This window comes from Mustelus asterias, chromosome 18 (assembly GCF_964213995.1).
Source record: "Mustelus asterias chromosome 18, sMusAst1.hap1.1, whole genome shotgun sequence".
NCBI lineage: Eukaryota > Metazoa > Chordata > Chondrichthyes > Carcharhiniformes > Triakidae > Mustelus > Mustelus asterias.
In genome coordinates this window covers 10237023-10254755 of record NC_135818.1, presented here as the reverse complement: position 1 = coordinate 10254755, position 17733 = coordinate 10237023, and the positions used below count along the sequence as shown (strand labels likewise).

The 17733-nt window shown below is 46.8% G+C and overlaps 1 protein-coding gene across 1 annotated transcript in view; it reads right to left on the bottom strand.

Moving 5' to 3' along the window:
* LOC144506947 (cysteine-rich motor neuron 1 protein-like) overlaps nucleotides 1-15530 on the bottom strand; it is a 240546-nt gene extending 225016 nt beyond the window's left edge. Inside the window, exon 1 of the mRNA XM_078233359.1 lies at nucleotides 14705-15530. Within this exon, the coding sequence (XP_078089485.1) occupies nucleotides 14705-15032 (328 nt within the window). The 5' untranslated portion in view covers nucleotides 15033-15530. The remainder of the gene's footprint in view (nucleotides 1-14704) is intronic.
* Between the last annotated feature and the right edge of the window lie 2203 nt (nucleotides 15531-17733).

Here is a 17733-nt window from a genome sequence, read left to right as displayed (position 1 = left end):
GCCTCACCTGGGACAACGGGAAGTCCGCAAAGTCGAGAAGCCATGGATCTGGAGATCCAAAGACGCATGGGTTAGGTGGATTGGCCAGGCTAAATTGCCCCTTAGTGTCAGGGGGACTAGCTAGCTCGAGTAATTGCATGGGGTCATGAGGATAGGGCTTGGGTGGGATTGTGGTCGGTGCAGGCTCGATGGGTCGAATGGCCTCCTTCTGCACTATCGGGATTCTATGATCTATGATTGTGTGTCGGGTACTGTGGAGGGTTTGGAGCCTTGGTTGGGCTTAGGATATCTGAACATGAGGTGATCTTCCCTCCACTCCCCACAATCCCTCCTCACCTTCAAGCCTACAGAAAGTCTGTCAGGCTCCACCTCATGGCCTCGCCACATGGTGTGGACACTTCTCTGCATAGCCGCAGAGGCAGGAGGAGGCCCGCGGGTTGCCTTCGAATGGCCAAAAGATTTGGAAACCGAGATAACTGCACAATGAAATGTGCTGAAATGTAACCGAATGGATTGACTTTCCCAACCAGACAAGACTCTTATTATTAAAATCTGGAGAGAGTTAGGGGATGGATAGTTACTGACACATGCTTCTTTGGACCTCCAGAATAGTCGCTGATTCAAGAACAAATTCAACGTCTAATTGCTAGCGAGGGGGGGAAATGATTTTGCGAATTAAGGTGAGGGCAAGAGACAAAAGCCTACAAACTCCAGGGAGCAATATTTCTGTCACAAAAACTTTATCCCTGGTATTCATTTAGTGCTTTTCTCTTTGCCATTGATCTCCAGAGCTGCTTTGGCAGCCTCATGCCACCCCCCCAAAAAAAATCCTGTTTATCCAGAGGCCCCACAACCCTGGAATATATGACAGAGAGAGAAAAAAAAATCCTCGCGATTCCAGTCATTTCAACTCATTCAGAAAATAGTTCACGGCAGTGAAAAAAAGAAATGTTTTGTGATGTGTCTCAGAGCCAAAAGAACTCTCTGCTCCTTATCCCCGTAAGGAACAAAGATTTAACTAAGAGTGGCACCACAGTACGGATTCCCCATTGAAAGGGAAGCTGAAACGTTCCATTCAAATCTACCAAACATAAACTGAATTTCGTGCCCCGTGTATAATATTTCCAGGAAAAGTGTATCCAAGCTAAGAGCATTGTAAGCAGCTCTATTTATCCTGGCCAGATCCCATACTTTGTCCCTTTTCTGTTCCAAAGATACAGATGTTGCTTATTTAACTCAATGTCCATCTCTTAAGACAGGCTGCCTTGCTGTCCAAGATGTTTATTTTATATTAAGAACACAGCATGACTCGCGTCCCAGTTAATAACCTGGCTACGTGTGGGGTCACGGTGGGGAGATAGGTGCACAGTGATAAGCTCCGATTCTTCCCTCGCGAACACGGCCAGGAACCTGGCCTACAGATCACCGGAAACTTTAATTTGTTTCAGGACAATGTGGTACATTGTCAACAGTATCTCATGACTTCTGTTACAACTTCTATTGTGTGAAAGTACGCGACAGGTGGAATTTGGCACTATTCCCTATCAATTGCATCCAGGATTCACAAATTATATTCAAATAACACGCTAAATATTTAAATCACCTCATCCCCTTTATGGGCGCGAGGCTGGCTTTGCCAGCACAACAGGGCTGGTAACATCTCGAGAGGTGGTAACCGGGCAGGAACCCCAGTTTTTTCACCTCTCACCCGATCTTAGCTGCTCGCCACTCCGATCGACTGGCATGACCGGTCTGTAAGATTGCCCCCTTTATAACTTTAAGCCACAATGCACCCGCCATTGGCTACCTGGACAGTAATCATCATTGATGGCCACCTGTACCAATGTACCAAGGGAAGCAACCAATACCACAACAACCAGCAACAGAATTATAGGATCCCGACAGTGCAGAAGGAGGCCATTCGGCCCATCAAGTCTGCACTGACCACAATTCCACCCAGGCCCTATCCCCATAATCCCATGCATTTACTTTGCTAATCCCTCTGACACCAAGGGGTAATGTAGCATGGCCAATCCACCTAACCCGCACGTCTTTGCACTGTGGGAGGAAACCTATGCAGACACTGGGAGAACGTGCAAACTCCACACAGACAGTCACCCAAGCCAGGAATGGGTCCCTGGCGCTGTGAGGCAGCAGTGCTAACCACTGAGTCACCGTGCCACCCTCAAGCTCATTCCTAATGTTGGTCATTCTCCCTAACCTGAAGATGGGTGGAATGGAAAATTCAACTTATGCTGAATTGTACTGATTTCTATTATACCGCCCCCACTCCATGCGTCCCCCGCCCACCCCCATGCCCCTCACCCACACGTCCCCTGCCCCCCTCCACACTCCCCACCCCCCCCAGAATTCCAGCCGAGAGCACCTACCAGATGGAGAAATGTACAGAGGAATCCTCTCAATACATAACCTTCTTGAAAAGTATACAGTGGATGGCACGTCAAAAATACTTCACTCACTGTAAAGTACTTTTGGGCATCTAGGGTCTAGTGCAAGGATATGTATGCAAGTCTTCTCTTTTAAGAAAACACTGGCATCAAAACTAAATGGACGGTGCAGCAGTAAACATCCTGAATTCATATTTTGCTTCATATCAACTTCATAGAATGAATCATAGAATCCTGACAGTGCAGAAGGAGACCATTCAGCCCATCAAGTCTGCATCGACCCTTCAACAGAGCATCTTACCTAGGCCCTATCCCCTTAACTCCATATATTTACCCTGACCTACACATCTTTGGACAGTAAGGGGCAATCTAGCATGGCCAATCCACCGAACCTGCAAATCTTTGGACTGTGGGAGGAAACCGGGGCACCCGGAGGAAACCCACGCAGACACGGGGAGAGAAAAGAGCTTTGACAAAGGGTCATCTGGGCTCGAAACGTCAGCTCTTTTCTCTCCCTACAGATGCTGCCAGAACCTGCTGAGATTTTCCAGCATTTCCTCTTTTGGTTTCAGATTCCAGCATCCGCAGTAATTTGCTTTTATCCAGGCACGGGGAGAACGTGCAAGCTTCACACAGGCAGTCAGCCGAGACCGGAATTAAACCCGGGCCCCTGGCGCTGTGAGGCAGCAATGCTAACCATTGTGCTGCCCTAAGTGCATCCTAATCCACTGAGTTACTTGCTTTTACCTGCATGAGTTGGGCTACACTTCCTCTCTTAGAAAGACAAAACAGAGGATTGTTTACAAGAAGGTGGAACCAGTATTTCAGTGCTTTTGGAATAAACATCCAACTCGCATACTTATAATCAGCCTATCTCATGTTAGATTAAAGCTGATGTGTAACCTCCTCTATTTATGTTGGATTTCTCCCAACTTGTTGAGACATCTTGGAGCTACTTGAACTATTGTTTTCTGTTTGATGATAGTTTGAGCTAATCCCATTCAAACAGATCCATGGCATCATTCTTTCTCCTTTTAAATTTGACTAAAAGGAAAACTAGGCAGGACCGTGGGGAAGGAACAGGGGGTCAGGGCTAAATGGAGAACACGTTCAAAGACGCAACATGTCGATGATGGCCTCCTGTGATGTATGATTTTACTATTGCTCACTAATCCAGATGTGTCGCTTAACCTATTCTATTTTTCGAGCTGTACTATTCCCCGCTTTAATCTCAGAACATGGTCAGTCAAATTGTCAATGCTTTGTCCTAAAATCTAATACCCGTCTTGTCCACACTCTTCCTGAACAAAGAACAAAGAAAAATACAGCACAGGAACAGGCCCTTCGGTCCTCCAAGTCTGTGCCGACCATGATCTTAGAATCCCTACAGTGCAGGAGGAGGTATTTGGCCCATCGAGCCTGCACCGACAATGATCCCACCCTGGCCCTATCCCCTGCTCCCCACATATTTACCCTGCTAATCCCCTATCACTAACGAGCAATTTAGCGTGGCCAATCAACCTAACTCCACATTGTTGGACTGTGGGAGGAAACCGCAGCACCCGGAGGAAACCCACGCAGGCATGGGGAGAATGTGCAAACTCCACACAGACAGTGACCCAAGGGTGGAATTGAACCTGAATCCCTGGCACTGTGAGGCAGCAGTGCTAACCGCTGTGCAATTCCCTCCCTATTCACGTACCCATCCAGATGCCTCTTAAGTGTCACTAATGTGTCTGCTTCCACCACCACCTCTGGCAGTGCGTTCCAGGCACCCATCACGCTCTGCATGAAAAACTTCCCCCGTACATCTCCCTTAAACTTTCCCCCTTCAACTTGAACCCGTGCCCCCCTTGTAATTGACATTTCCACCCTGGGAAAAATCCTCTGACTATCCACCCTTTCCAAGCCTCTCATAATTTTGTCGACCTCTATCAGGTCTCCCCTCAGCCTCCGTCTTTCCAGTGAAAATAATCCTAATTTATTCAACCTGGAAATCATGGAAACCCTACAGTGCAGAAACAGGCCATTCGGCCCATCGAGTCTGCACCGACCACAATCCCACTCAGGCCCTACCCCCATATCCCTACACATTTACCCGCTAATCCCTCTAACCTACACATCTCAGGACACTAAGGGGCAATTTTAGCATAGCCGATCAACCTAACCCGCACATCTTTGGACTGTGGGAGGAAACCGGAGCACCCGGAGGAAACCCACGCAGACACGAGGAGAATGTGCAAACTCCACACAGACAGTGACCCGAGCCGGGAATCGAACCCAGGTCCCTGGAGCTGTGAAGCAGCAGTGCTAACCACTGTGCTACCGTGCCGCCCTCTCCTCATAGCCTCTCCTCATAGCCAATGCCCTCGCGACCAGGCAACATCTAGCTGCATTCCCTGCACTTTCTCCAAAGCTTTCATGTCCATCTGGTAGTGTGGTGACCAGAACTGCATGCAATACTCCAAATACAGTCTAACCAAGATTTTATAGCTGCAACATGATTTCCCAACTCTTGTACTCAACATATGAGGGCCCTCGTACATCAACGCAGTCAGAGACAGGTACACCAAATGGGCGATTTTTCATAAGTTCATAAGATATAGGAGAAGAATTATTCCATTCGATCCATCGAGTCCGCTCTGCCTTTCAATCATGGCTGATATTCTCCCCATCCCCATTTTCCTGCCGTCTCCCCATAACCCTACAAGCCATTACCAATTAAAAATCTGTCGAACTCTCCCTCAAATTTACTCACTGTCCCAGCATCCACCGCACTTTGTGGTAGCGAATTCCACAGATTCACAACCCTTTGGGAGAAGTAGTTTCTCCTCAACTCTGTTTTAAATTTGCTACCTACCCCTTATCCTAAAGCTATGACCTCTCGCTCGAGAATGCCCCACAAGAGGAAGCATCCGCTCCACGTCTACTTTATCCATACCTTTTATCATCTTGTATACCTCAATCTGATCTCCCCTCATTCTTCTAAATTCCAGAGAGTATCGGCCTAAACTGTTCAATCTCTCTCCATACGACAAACCCCTCATCTCTGGAATCAATCTAGTGAACCTCCTCTGAACTGCCTCCAATGTCACTGCATCTTTCCTCAAATAAGGGGACCAAAACTGTGCACAATATTCCAGGTGCAGCCTCACCAATGCCTTGTATAGTTGCAACAATACTTCCTTACCTTTATATTCTATTCCTTTAGCTATAAATGCCAACATTCCATTCACTTTCTTTATTATCTGCTGTACCTGCATGCTAGTTTTAGTTTTTTAGTTCAATTTCTATTAAATACTAGTCAAAGTAAAGTAAAAGTTTATTTATTAATTAGTCACAAGTAAGGCTTACATTAACACTGCAATGAAGTTACTGTGAAACTTCCCTAGTCGCCACACTCCGGTACCTGTTTGGGTCAAAGCACCTAACCAGCACATCTTTCAGACTGTGGGAAGAAACCGGAGCACCCGGAGGAAACCCAGGCAGACACAAGGAGAATGTGCAAACTCCTCACAGACAGTGACCCAAGCTGGAAAATGAACCTGGGTCCCTGGCACTGTAAGGCAGCAGTGCTAACCTGCTAACCACTGTGCCAGCGTGCCACCCCGTAAATCAATGTCAGGCATGGGATTCAAACCAGCGCCTCCAGAGGAGACTGCAACCTGAACGCAGCGCCTTAGACCACTCGACCATCCTGACTCCCTTCATAGTGAGCCACCCCTGATCCGGACTGTATCTCAAAAGCATAGCTCTGGACGGTGATCTCTGGATCACTTCAGACTTAGTGGTGTTTTCTCTTTCAAAGTTTGCCATGTCGCTCTTTGCAATTTAAATCCCCCAAAATATTTAAAGTCAGAAGCAAATAAGACAGCAACGAAAGAGGTCATTGCAGGATGGGTCAAATCACAAGTCACGGGGAGTCCTTCAGACATGCCTGAAAACACTTTGGAAATAGTTGAACTCCACACCTGGAAATCTTATTGACTTTCTGTAAAAAGGTGAGTAAAATACATTAAGGGATGATGTGGATGAACCGAAGAATGTCTGGCTTCAGGGAGAACCATCATGTTATACGAACATTCCTCTTGTCAGAATTCTGCTGGTATATACTCCAAAGAATGCACAACGAGATAACCAGACCTTTGCTTACATTCACAATCTTGATTTATAGCCTAATGAAAAGGCAAGACTTGTTGACCAACATGAGGAGTTTGTTCGGTTTATGGCGGTAATGTTAACTGGAATATCTATTAAAAAGAAAAAAAATCTTCAATTGTACAGAGCATTGCATGCCCCAAGGATAGCTGGAAGCATCTTGCTGTCTGTAAAGTACTCTAAGAGTAATCGGCATTATTCAATGTAGAAACTGATTTGATTTATTATTGTCGCATGTACTAATATACAGTGAAAAGTATTGTTTCTTGCGCGCTATACAGACAAAGCATACCGTTCACAGAGAAGGAAAGAGTGCAAAATGTAGTCTTACAACCATAGCTAGGGTGTAGAGAAAGATCAATTGAATATATGATTTATTCTTGTCACATGTATTGGTATACAGTGAAAAGTATTGTTTCTTGCGCACTAGACAGACAAAGCATACCGTTCATAGAGAAGGAAACGAGAGAGTGCAGAATGTAGTGTTGCAGTCATAGCTAGGGTGTAGAGAAAGATCAACTTAGTGCGAGGTAGGTCCATTCAAAAGTCTGATGGCAGCAGGGAAGAAGCTGTTCTTCAGTCAGTTGCTACGTGACCTCAGACTTTTGTATCTTTTTCCCCGACAGAAGAAGGTGGAAGAGAGAATGTCCGGGGTGCACTGGGTCCTTAATTATACAGGCTGCTTTTCCGAAGCAGCGGGAAGTGTAGTCAGAGTCAATGGATGGGAGACTGGTTTGCCTGATGGATTGGGCTGCATTCACGACCTTCTGTAGTTTCTTGCAGTCTTGGGCAGAGCAGGAGCCACACCAAGCTGCGATACATCTGGAAAGGATGCTTTCTATGGCGCATCTGAAATCTGTGGGTTCCAATTTGGGAAAATCAAGATTCCCCCATCGACAAAGTGAGAATAATCACTAATCCTTTTAGTGACATTGGTTGGTAGATGAATATTTACCAGAACACAGGGGAGAACATCCTTCCTCTTCTGCAAAATAGTGCCAGGTGATCTTTTACATTCGCCTGACAATGAGAACATTAGAAATAGGAGTCGACCACATGACCCCTTGAGCCTGTCCAAATACAATCATGGGTGAACCTCAATCTCACTTTTTCATGCAATCCCCATATCTTCCAAAAATCTAAATGCTGTCCATGGAAACCACAGAAGTGTTGCAGTACAGTAGGAGGCCATTCGGCCCATCTTGTCCATGCCAGCCCGAGGACTCCCAAATGCCCTTTTCTAATCCCACCTTCCTGCATCCGGCCCATAGCCCTGTAGTTTACAGCACTTAAGGTGCAGATCCAGGTACTTTTTAGAAGAGTTTAGGATTTCTGCCTCCAGCACCAATTCGGGCACCTTCAGCGTAAAAAACGTTCTTCCTCATGTCCCCCCTACACTTACTGCCACTTATCTTGCATCTATGTCCCGAGACATAGGTTCTAGAATTTTCTACCAAGGTAAAGAATTTTATCCTGTCCACTCTATCTCTTCCCCTCAATTCTGTACACCTCAATCAAGTCACCCCCTCAGCCTTCTTTGTTCCAAGGAAAATGACCCCAACCCATCCAATCTCTCCTCTTAGTTACACTTTTCTATCTCTGGCAACATTCTTGTGAACTTCCTCTGCATTCTCTCCAAAGCAATTACGTCCTTCCTGTAATATGGGGACCAGAACCGGAGAGGCTAGCGGGCCAGGAGACTTCAGTCCTGAGCCCGCTCATGATATTCAAATTGTTTTTGAATCCTAATTTAATTAAATTATACAGCTCCGCACCGATTTCTGGCGCAGAGTTGACGGCGTCAGAAATCCGGAGACTCAGAGGCTGAGGTGCCCAATGGGAAGCCCAATAAACGGCCTCCGCTTGAGTCTCCCAGCCCGTTGCACTGCAAAAGCAACACAGCGGGCTGGGAAAATCGCCTCCTTAATCTTTACAGTACCTCATCCATAATAGCCTACCAACCTGATAATTATTCATTTATTCCTACTCTCACTTCCGGTCTTGTAACCAATTTTCTAACCTTGCCATTATACCGGCCTCAAATCCATGAGCCCTTAATTTGTTCAATAACCTTTCATATGGCATCGTACCAAACGGGCGGCACAGTGGTTAGCACTGCTGCCTCACAGCGCCATGGTCCCGGGTTCGATTCCTGCCTGGGTGACTGTCTGTGTGGAGTTTGCACGTTCTCCCCATGTCTGCGTGGGTTTCCTCCGGTTTCCTCCCACAGTCCAAAGATGTGCGGGTTAGGTGGATTGGCCATGCTAAATTGCCCCTTAGTGTCAGGAGGACTAGCTATGGTAAATGCATAGAATTATGGGGCCTGGATGGGATTGTGGTCGGTGCAGACTCGATGGGCCGAATGGCCTCCTTCGGCACTGTAGGGATTCTACACTTGCTGAAATTTCAAACCTACGACATCCACAAATTCCCCTTTATCCTCAGAAACGTGTAATAGTTTTGTCAACCATGATTTCTCTTTCATAATTGTTTTAAGTGTCCTGCTGCCACTTCCTTAATCATGGATGCTAACATTTCCCCCACTATCTGATGCCAGGTTGAATGGCTTGTAGTCCCCTGTTCTCCCTCTTCTGCCTTTCTGACAAGGCAGGTGTTGGCTTAACATCTTATCTGAAAATTAGCATCTCCAACAGTGTAGCACTCACTTAGTACTGCATTTGACTATCAATTTAGAATTAGCATATCGAGATAATGACAAAAGTATCTTACTTAAATTAAACATCAAAGTGGTAACTTATGCTATGTAATACTTGGTTATGTAATGTGCGGCACAGTGGTTAGCACTGCTGCCTCACAGTGCCAGGGGCCCAGGTTCTATTCCAGCCTTGGGTCACTGTCTGGAGTTTGCACATTCTCCCCGTGTCTGCATGGGTTTCCTCCGGGTGCTCCGATTTCCTCCCACAGTCCAAAGATGTGTGGGTTAGGTTGATTGGTCATGCTAAATTGACCCCAGTGTCAGGGGGATTAGCAGGGTAAATATGTGGGGTTATGGGGATAGGGCCTGGGTGGAATTGTGATCGGTGCAGATGTGATGGGCTGAATGGCCTCCTTCTGCACTGTAAGGATTCTATGAATACTCAATCCACCTTTAGAACCAAATTAATACTGCACCAGAACTTGCTGTCAAAATAATGGTGACTCCGATGGTTATTTATATGCAGATTGTACATCACTTTCAGACTGTTTTTAAATTTAAAGTTTATTTATTAGTCACAAGTAGGCTTACATTAACACTGCAATGAAGTTACTGTGAAAATCCCCTAGTCGCTACACTCCAGCACCTGTTTGGGTACACTGAGGGAGAATTTAGCATGGCCGATACACCTAACCTGCACATCTTTCAGACTGTGGGAGGAAACCCATGCAGACACGGGGAGAACATGCAGACTCAGCACAGACAGTGACCCGAGGCCGGAATTGAACCCGGGTCCCTGGCGCTGTGAGGCAGCAATGCTAACCACCGTGCCGCCCCATCACTGTACAGCAATTTCAGAGTCGATGCACAATTAAATGCCAAAATTAAAAACATTTCTAAGTGAGCCATTTGCTATTCTCCTTTTTCTGGAGTTCCCAGTCTGAAGGCAGGTCTGACCAACCTGCTCCGCCGCAGGTAGGCCAAGAAGCCATGTCCTAAATCTCCAACCAGAATGGGAATCGAACTCTGTGCTGTTGCCGCTGATCTGATCCGCACCAGCCATCCAGACAACTGAGCCAACCAGTCCCCCAAAGAGTCCAGGTTTCTGTACCATCTGTATCTCCATAACTTACATGTATGTCATAGCCTTAAGCTATGGATAGTGATGGCAAAGGCTCCAATGCTCCTTCCATCAAATAGCTGAATAGGAGTCTCTCCTGCTCTTACCGCCTGCCACTGGCTTGTTTTGGAAGATTTGCCAGTTGATACTTGACCTGTTATGAATGCATCTTACTTGGCCATCAAGTGCTGGGGTGGGACAAGGAGGCCACCAGACCTCCTACCCATTAATCATTAGCTTTGCAGAAATAGCATTCTGCTGTCTCACCATATAAATACATTAAAGGGCATGAAGATGGTGCCTTTGCACATTGGTTATGAACAAAACCCAGCACAGAAAGTGAAATCTTGTCATTTCGATGTATGTATCCTTTTAATGAAAATGATTAGTTACTGTAAGTCAACCTCTCTGACACTGAAAAAATAATTACTGCGGCATTTCATTCCCTTAACTAGCAAATTTTGGTTAGAGATTTTTAAAATGCAAATTTTAAACTTTTCCAAACTTCCTTTATGCCTTTTCATCCAATATTTCTTTCCCTCTCTATTTCGCTTTCTGTACCCGATTCGGAATTGAATACACTCAGTCGAACTTACATTTCCTTTTGAATTCTTCAGAGTTTGTTGTTTAATCTTTCCATCGAAGGCAGCACGGTGGCACAGTGTTAGCACTGCTGCCTCACAGCGCTAGGGACCCAGGTTCAATTCCAGCCTCGGGTGACTGTGAAGTTTGCACAGCCCCCCCCGTGTCTGCGTGGGTTTCCTCCCACAGTCCAAAGATGTGTGGGTTAGATGTATTGGCCATGCTAAGTTGCCCCTTTGTGTCAGGGGGATGAGCAGGGTAAATACGCGGAGTTAAGGGGATTGGGCCTGGGTGGGTCATTGTTGGTGTAGGCTTGATGGGCCAAATGGCCTCCTTCTGCACTGTAGGGATTCTATGATCTGATGGATTAAGGAGATAATACGTTGTCTACTGTGACCTCAGGAACCTCAGAGAGCCAGATGTGTCCCTCCCAGCTCTCACTTTCAGCAAATTGGCATGCAAAAATAAAGGTTTGTATACCAGTCTAACCAATGGCAGATGTGATCATATGCCCGTCAACCAGAGATTATAGCCCGGTATTTAAGGTTCTACCAAGGGCTGTGCACTTCAGGAAAGAACTGTCCCTCACCAGTACTGAACACGATTGACACTTATGCACAATACAATTCACTCATTCTTGTGACACTTGCCAGTTCCAATTTAGGATCAGACGGTGCAGGAGGAGGCCATTCAGCCCATCGAGCCCACACTGACAACAATCCCACCCAAGAGCTATCCCCAAAACTCCATGCATTTACCCTGCTAGTTTCCCTGACACTGTGGGGTAATTTAGCATGGCCAATCCACCTAACTTACACATCTTGGGACACTAAGGAGCAATTTAGCATGACCTATCCACCTAACCTACATATCTTGGGACACGAAGGAACAATTTAGCATGACTAATCCACCTAACCTACACATCTTGGGACACGAAGGAACAATTTAGCATGGCCAATCCACCTAACTTTCGCTTCTTGGGACACGAAGGAACAATTTAGCATGGTCAATCCACCTAACCCGCACATCTTTGGACTGTGGGAGGAAACCGGAGCACCCAGAGGAAACCCATGCAGACATGGGGAGAACATGCAAACTCCATACAGACGGTCGCCCCGAGGCTGGAATCGAAACTGGGTCCCTGGCGCTGTGAGGCAGCAGCGCTAACCACTGTGCCAGCCAGATTTATGACCACAACATTCATTAACAAAATATTGCAGATCATTCTCTTTGTATGGATTATTCTAGAACAGCAGCAGGTTTTGGTTTATAATGAATGAAGTATCCATATTCTTTCGATAGTAAGAAAAAGAAGTAAAATTATTCTTAACAAATCTAAGACTCAGACAATGGAATCCCACTTTTTGATCCCTTGCCGGAAATAAAAGGAAGCTTTCACAGTCAGGTAGCGATCAATCCCTAAATTTTGTACCATTGTTTAATTCCCCTCTCTCAAAAGTACTCTTCACAAAAGAACTAACTGTGGAAACCCAGTATTTTAAACCTGCAATAACAGGTTAAAAAAAAACATGCAGACTTGTTTCAAAGTCATTAAACAGTCGCTTTAAAAAAATACTTAACATCTGAAAATATACTTGCTGCAGATTTCCAGTATGTTGTACAACAGTGGAATGTGACAAATAAACACAATGCTACTTCACTGGGAGCACCCTTGGGGTGCATCAGGACTTGCCCTATTTATTTTGATCACCCTCTTTTGCACAGATCATTCTAGAACGGCAGCAGGCTTCGGTTTAAGATCGCTTTACCATCTGCCATCAAACACAATACGTTGTGACAAGCTGAAGCACAGAGAAGCGTCTATTAACCCCGCCAGCTTGTGTTCCATTAATGCCCCTTCAGCAGTTAGCTTTCCAGACCAAATTTATACAACGCATGGTGCTCTTGTGTGTTAACTGGCTTTTAAACCGGTTGCAAAATTGAGACGACAGTCTGCTTCACTGGGACCCAGAGCTTGGACCCCCGCTGTCTGCAGCCCAGACAAATCTGAATCACAATCTCTGGTTCACCCAACTTTGAAATGTGTCTGCCAAACACTGCAACCTACTTACATTGAAATGATAATTGCAAACAAGATTCACGAGACATGCAAAAAAAAATTAACTCGACATGGAAGAGGCGTTTACACTTGAGTCCTGACTTTTAATGTAAATATACATTACATTTTTACCCCATTCTCATTTGCAAAGCCAATGCACAGAGTGAACAGGGTTAACACATCTCCTTAAAGTTTATTTATTAGCGCCACAAATAGGCTTACATTAACGCTGCAATGATGTTACTGTGAAAATCCCCTAGTCGCCACACTCCGGCGCCTGTTCGGGTACAATGGGGGAGAATTTATAGAATCGAATACCTACAGTGCAGAAGGAGGCCATTCAGCCCCTCGAGTCTGCACTGACAACAATCCCACCCAGCCCCTATCCCCAAAACCTCACATATTTACCCTGCTAATTCCCCTGACATCCCCTTGACATTGAGGAGCAATTTAGCATGGCCTATCAACCAAACCCGCACATTTTTGGACTGTGGGAGGAAACCGGAGCACTCGGAGGAAACCCACACAGACACAGGGAGAACGTGCAAACTCCGCACAGATTTTGACCCAAACCGGGAATCGAACCCGGGTCCTTGGCGCTGTAAGGCAACAGTGCTAACAACTGTGCCACCGTGCACTGGCCAGTTCACCCAACCAGCAGGCCTATCAGACTTGCTCCAAATAAAAAATTCAAACTGAATCCAATTCATGGTCCCCACAAGAGAGACCAACAAGATCCAAGCTGACAAGATAAGGCATTGTACCTGATCTTGGGCTTGATCTGAAGTTTGATCTTAGCCAAAAGGCTGATATACATTAGGAACTGACCACATTGCTACTTGCTGAGGTGTTCCACACAGCCAGCTCACTAAAATACAAGCCCACTTTTACACTAAAAAATGTAAGCTTTGGTCGATCTTAGCTAGCTTCTTTCTACCTGAACCACCTCATCCTTCACTAACAAGTGACCAATCATTCATCACGATTAAAACCAGTATCACTACTTTCAACACCAGCCTCTGATAGAGGCACATCGATGCGGATGGAGATTGGAGCTCAACTTAGAAATCTGGACAAGATTTCTTGGTAAGAAGTTTAACAACACCAGGTTAAAGTCCAACAGGTTTATTTGGTAGCAAAAGCCACACAAGCTTTCGGAGCTCCAAGCCCCTTCTTCAGGTGAGATTTCTTGAGCAACTTCTTAAAAGGGAGCGGTACAGTGGTTGGCACTGCTGCCTCACAGCGCCAGGGACCCAGGTTCGATTCCTGGCTTGGGTCACTGACTGTGTGGAGTCTGCACATTCTCCCCGTGTCTGCGTGGGTTTCCTCCCACAGTCCGAAAGACGTGCTGGTAGGTACATTGGCCGTGCTAAATACTCCCTCATTGTACCCGAACAGGCGCCGGAGTGTGGCGACTAGGGAATTTTCACAGTAACTTCATTGCAGTATTAATGTAAGCCTACTTGTGACACTAATAAATAAACTTTAAAAATAACTTTAACACAGTTTGGTCGCTTTATCCCGGGCCAATACTCGTGTTCAGGTGAGGAAAGTGACAACCAGCCTGAGTAACAACATTTTGGGATCAAAACAAAGCCAGTAGCAATATTCACTCAATTACATTTTACTCGAGCTTGTTACAAAGCAGATCAAAGCACTAGAGGTGGGAGAGAAAGGCAATTGATTTTGTGTATGTGTGTGTGTGAAACTTGTTTGCTTACCTTTACAGACCCCCAGAGAGGGTCCACGGTCAAGTCCGGAGCTGCTCTCACCGTCCTCCCCTTCCTCGAAGCCAGCCAGGCTCTCGCTCCGTACGCACCACAGTCCAGTGTCACAGCGGGGAGCCGGCTCCCCGCAAGCCTCCCCCTCTCTCCGGGCACACACCGGGCAGCAGCCGCAGGAGTCCAGCAGCCGGCCGCCGGGGCAAGCCGGAGGCTCCCCGCACCTCTCCCGGCGGCAGGGCGGGCAGTCCCGGCTCCTTCCCCAGCAAGTGGACCACAGCAAGCAGACAGCCAGCAGCCCGGCACCTTCACATCGTTTCTTCAACATGACCAGCCCCAGACAGAGAGAGGGAGAAAGCCAGACTGCTAAAATTCAACAATAAACTTCCTTTAACCTCCCTCTCTTTCTCCCCCAAAAAACTTCAGAACTCCAGTGACAATTGCAAATAAATTTTGAAACAATCCCTCCCCTCTTTCGCCCCCAAAATACTTCAGAACCCTAGTGACAATTCCAAATAAATGTAACAATTTCACCCCCCAAAAAACTTCAGAAATCTGGTGCTAATTCCAAATAAATATAACAATCTCTCCCCCCTCTTTCTCCCTCCCAAAAAAAACTTCAGAACCCCAGTGACACTTCCAAATAAATACAACAATCCTAAACAAGAAATTCACAATGTTCAAAAGGATTATTTCCTCTCTGTTAAAAATATATCTCCCCCTGACTCTATAGCTCCTGGTTTTTGCAAGCACTGTCAAAACAGTCACAGCTTCAGACTGTGCATTGACTGAAGCTCAAACGTGAATGTCTACCTCTCTTTCTGTGTGTCTCTCTCTCTGATTGAGCCCAGCCAGTGACGCCCTCTGATTGACAGCTCCAGCGACCCGCCTGCACCCAGCCCACAAGCAGCGGCAGCAGCCCCTCGCCTTTGCCCTGCCCTCCGCCTGCTGCCACTCACACGCCTCAGCAGCAAGCAAGGGGTGGGGAGGGAGAGAGAGAGAGACAGACTGTCTAAAGTCCTGTTGCCAGCACAAGAGTTGCACCCAAGTGCCCTAACCGCAGGGCAACCTTGCCCACTTTTGTTCCCATTATGTTTGTTCAAACTCTTTCCCCCCCGCCCCCACCACCTTCAGGGGATAAGGGAACAGTGATTAAACCAGAGAGCTGAACAAGAGCTGGACTGGGATGAAAACATTCAGAGATAATCTTAATGAACACAAATTAAATCGCTTGCAACCAAGTGCAGTTTCCTTTCTTACATTGTTGATCCGACCTTGTTGTCTCCACTACCCTGATCTCACGCCATCATGGTAACACTGGGGTAGCACGGTGGCACAGTGATTAGCACTGCTGCCTCACAGTGAGGTAGCAGTGTGAGCCACTGTGCCACCGTGCCATCCTCTTTGTGAAGTACAACAGTGGCACAGTGGTTAGCAACTGCTGCCTCTCACAGTGCCAGGGTCCCGGGTTTGACTCCGGCCTCGAGTGACTGTACATGTGGAGTCTGCACATTCTCCCCATGTCTGCGTGGGTTTCCTCCGGGTGCTCCCACAGTCCAAAGATATGCAGGTTAGGTGGGTTGGCCATGCTAAATTGCTCCTTAGTGTCAGGGGGATTAGCGGGGTAAATACATCGGGTTATGGGGATAGGGCCTGGGTGGGAATGTTGTCTGTGCAGACTTGATGGGCCAAATGGCCTCCTTCTGCACTGTAGGGCTCTCTGAATGCGCTCTTCCAGAGGAAGGCTTGATGGATGGTTTGTTTCCATCTGTCGTGGTCCCCTGACCTCCTTACAGTGGAGAAGGTGCCCATATCATGGGATCATGGAATCCCCACAGTACAGAAGGAGGCCATTCAGCCCATCGAGCCTGCACCAACAACAATCTCACCCAGGCGCTATCCCTTTAAGCCCACATACTTACCCCAACACTAAGGGGCAATTCAGCATGGCCAATCCACCTAACCCGCACATCTTTAGACTGTGGGAGGAAACCGGAGCACCCGGAGGAAACCCACGCAGACACGAGGAGAACATGCAGACTCCACACAGGCAGTTACCCGAGATTGGAATTGAAGGTACACAAGATGATAAAAGGTATGGATAAAGTAGACGTGGAGCGGATGCTTCCTCTTGTGAGGCATTCTGGGACGAGAGGTCATAGTCTTAGGATAAGGGGCAGCAAATTTAAAACAGAGTTGAGGAGAAACTACTTCTCCCAAAGGGTTGTGAATCTGTGGAATTCGCTACCCCAAAGTGCGGTGGATGCTGGGACAGTGAGTACATTTAAGGAGGCGTTAGACAGATTTTTAATTGGTAATGGGTTGAAGGGTTATGGGGAGAAGGCAGGAAAATGGGGATGAGGAGCAGATCAGCCATGATCGAATGGCGAATGGGACTTGATGGGCCGAATGGCCTAATTCTGCTCCGTTATCTTGTAAACTTATGAACTTATAACCTGGGTCCCTGATGCTGTGAGGCAAAAGCGATAACCATTGTGCCACCGTGCCACCCTTTCTGTTTCCAGCAAATATAGACCTGTGTAATACCCGAATGATGGACATCACAGAGCGGTTTCAGCGAAGCTACAGTGGCCCTGGGTGACTGTGTGGAGGCTACACAGTGTCTCCCCGTGTCTGCGTGGGTTTCCTCCGGGTGATCCAGTTTCCTCCCACACTTCAAAAATGTGTAGGTTACGTTGACTGGCCATGAAAAATTGCCCCTTACTGCCCCATGATATATAGGTTAGAGGGATTAGTGGAGTAAATACATGGGGCTATGGGGTAAGCCTGGGTAGGAGTTGGTGCATACCTGATGGACCAAATGGCTTCCTTCTGCACTGTAGGGATTCTATGATTCTCCATGTGACTCCAGCCCCACAGCAATGGGGCCCTACCCTGCCCTGCAACCACCTCTCATGATTTAACCAACATACTTAGATCATGCACTGTCATGGAAGTTGCCTGGGGAGACACATCTGAAGGAAGAGACAGTTGGATGATGAGCTGTTGAAGTATTCTTTCCATTTCTT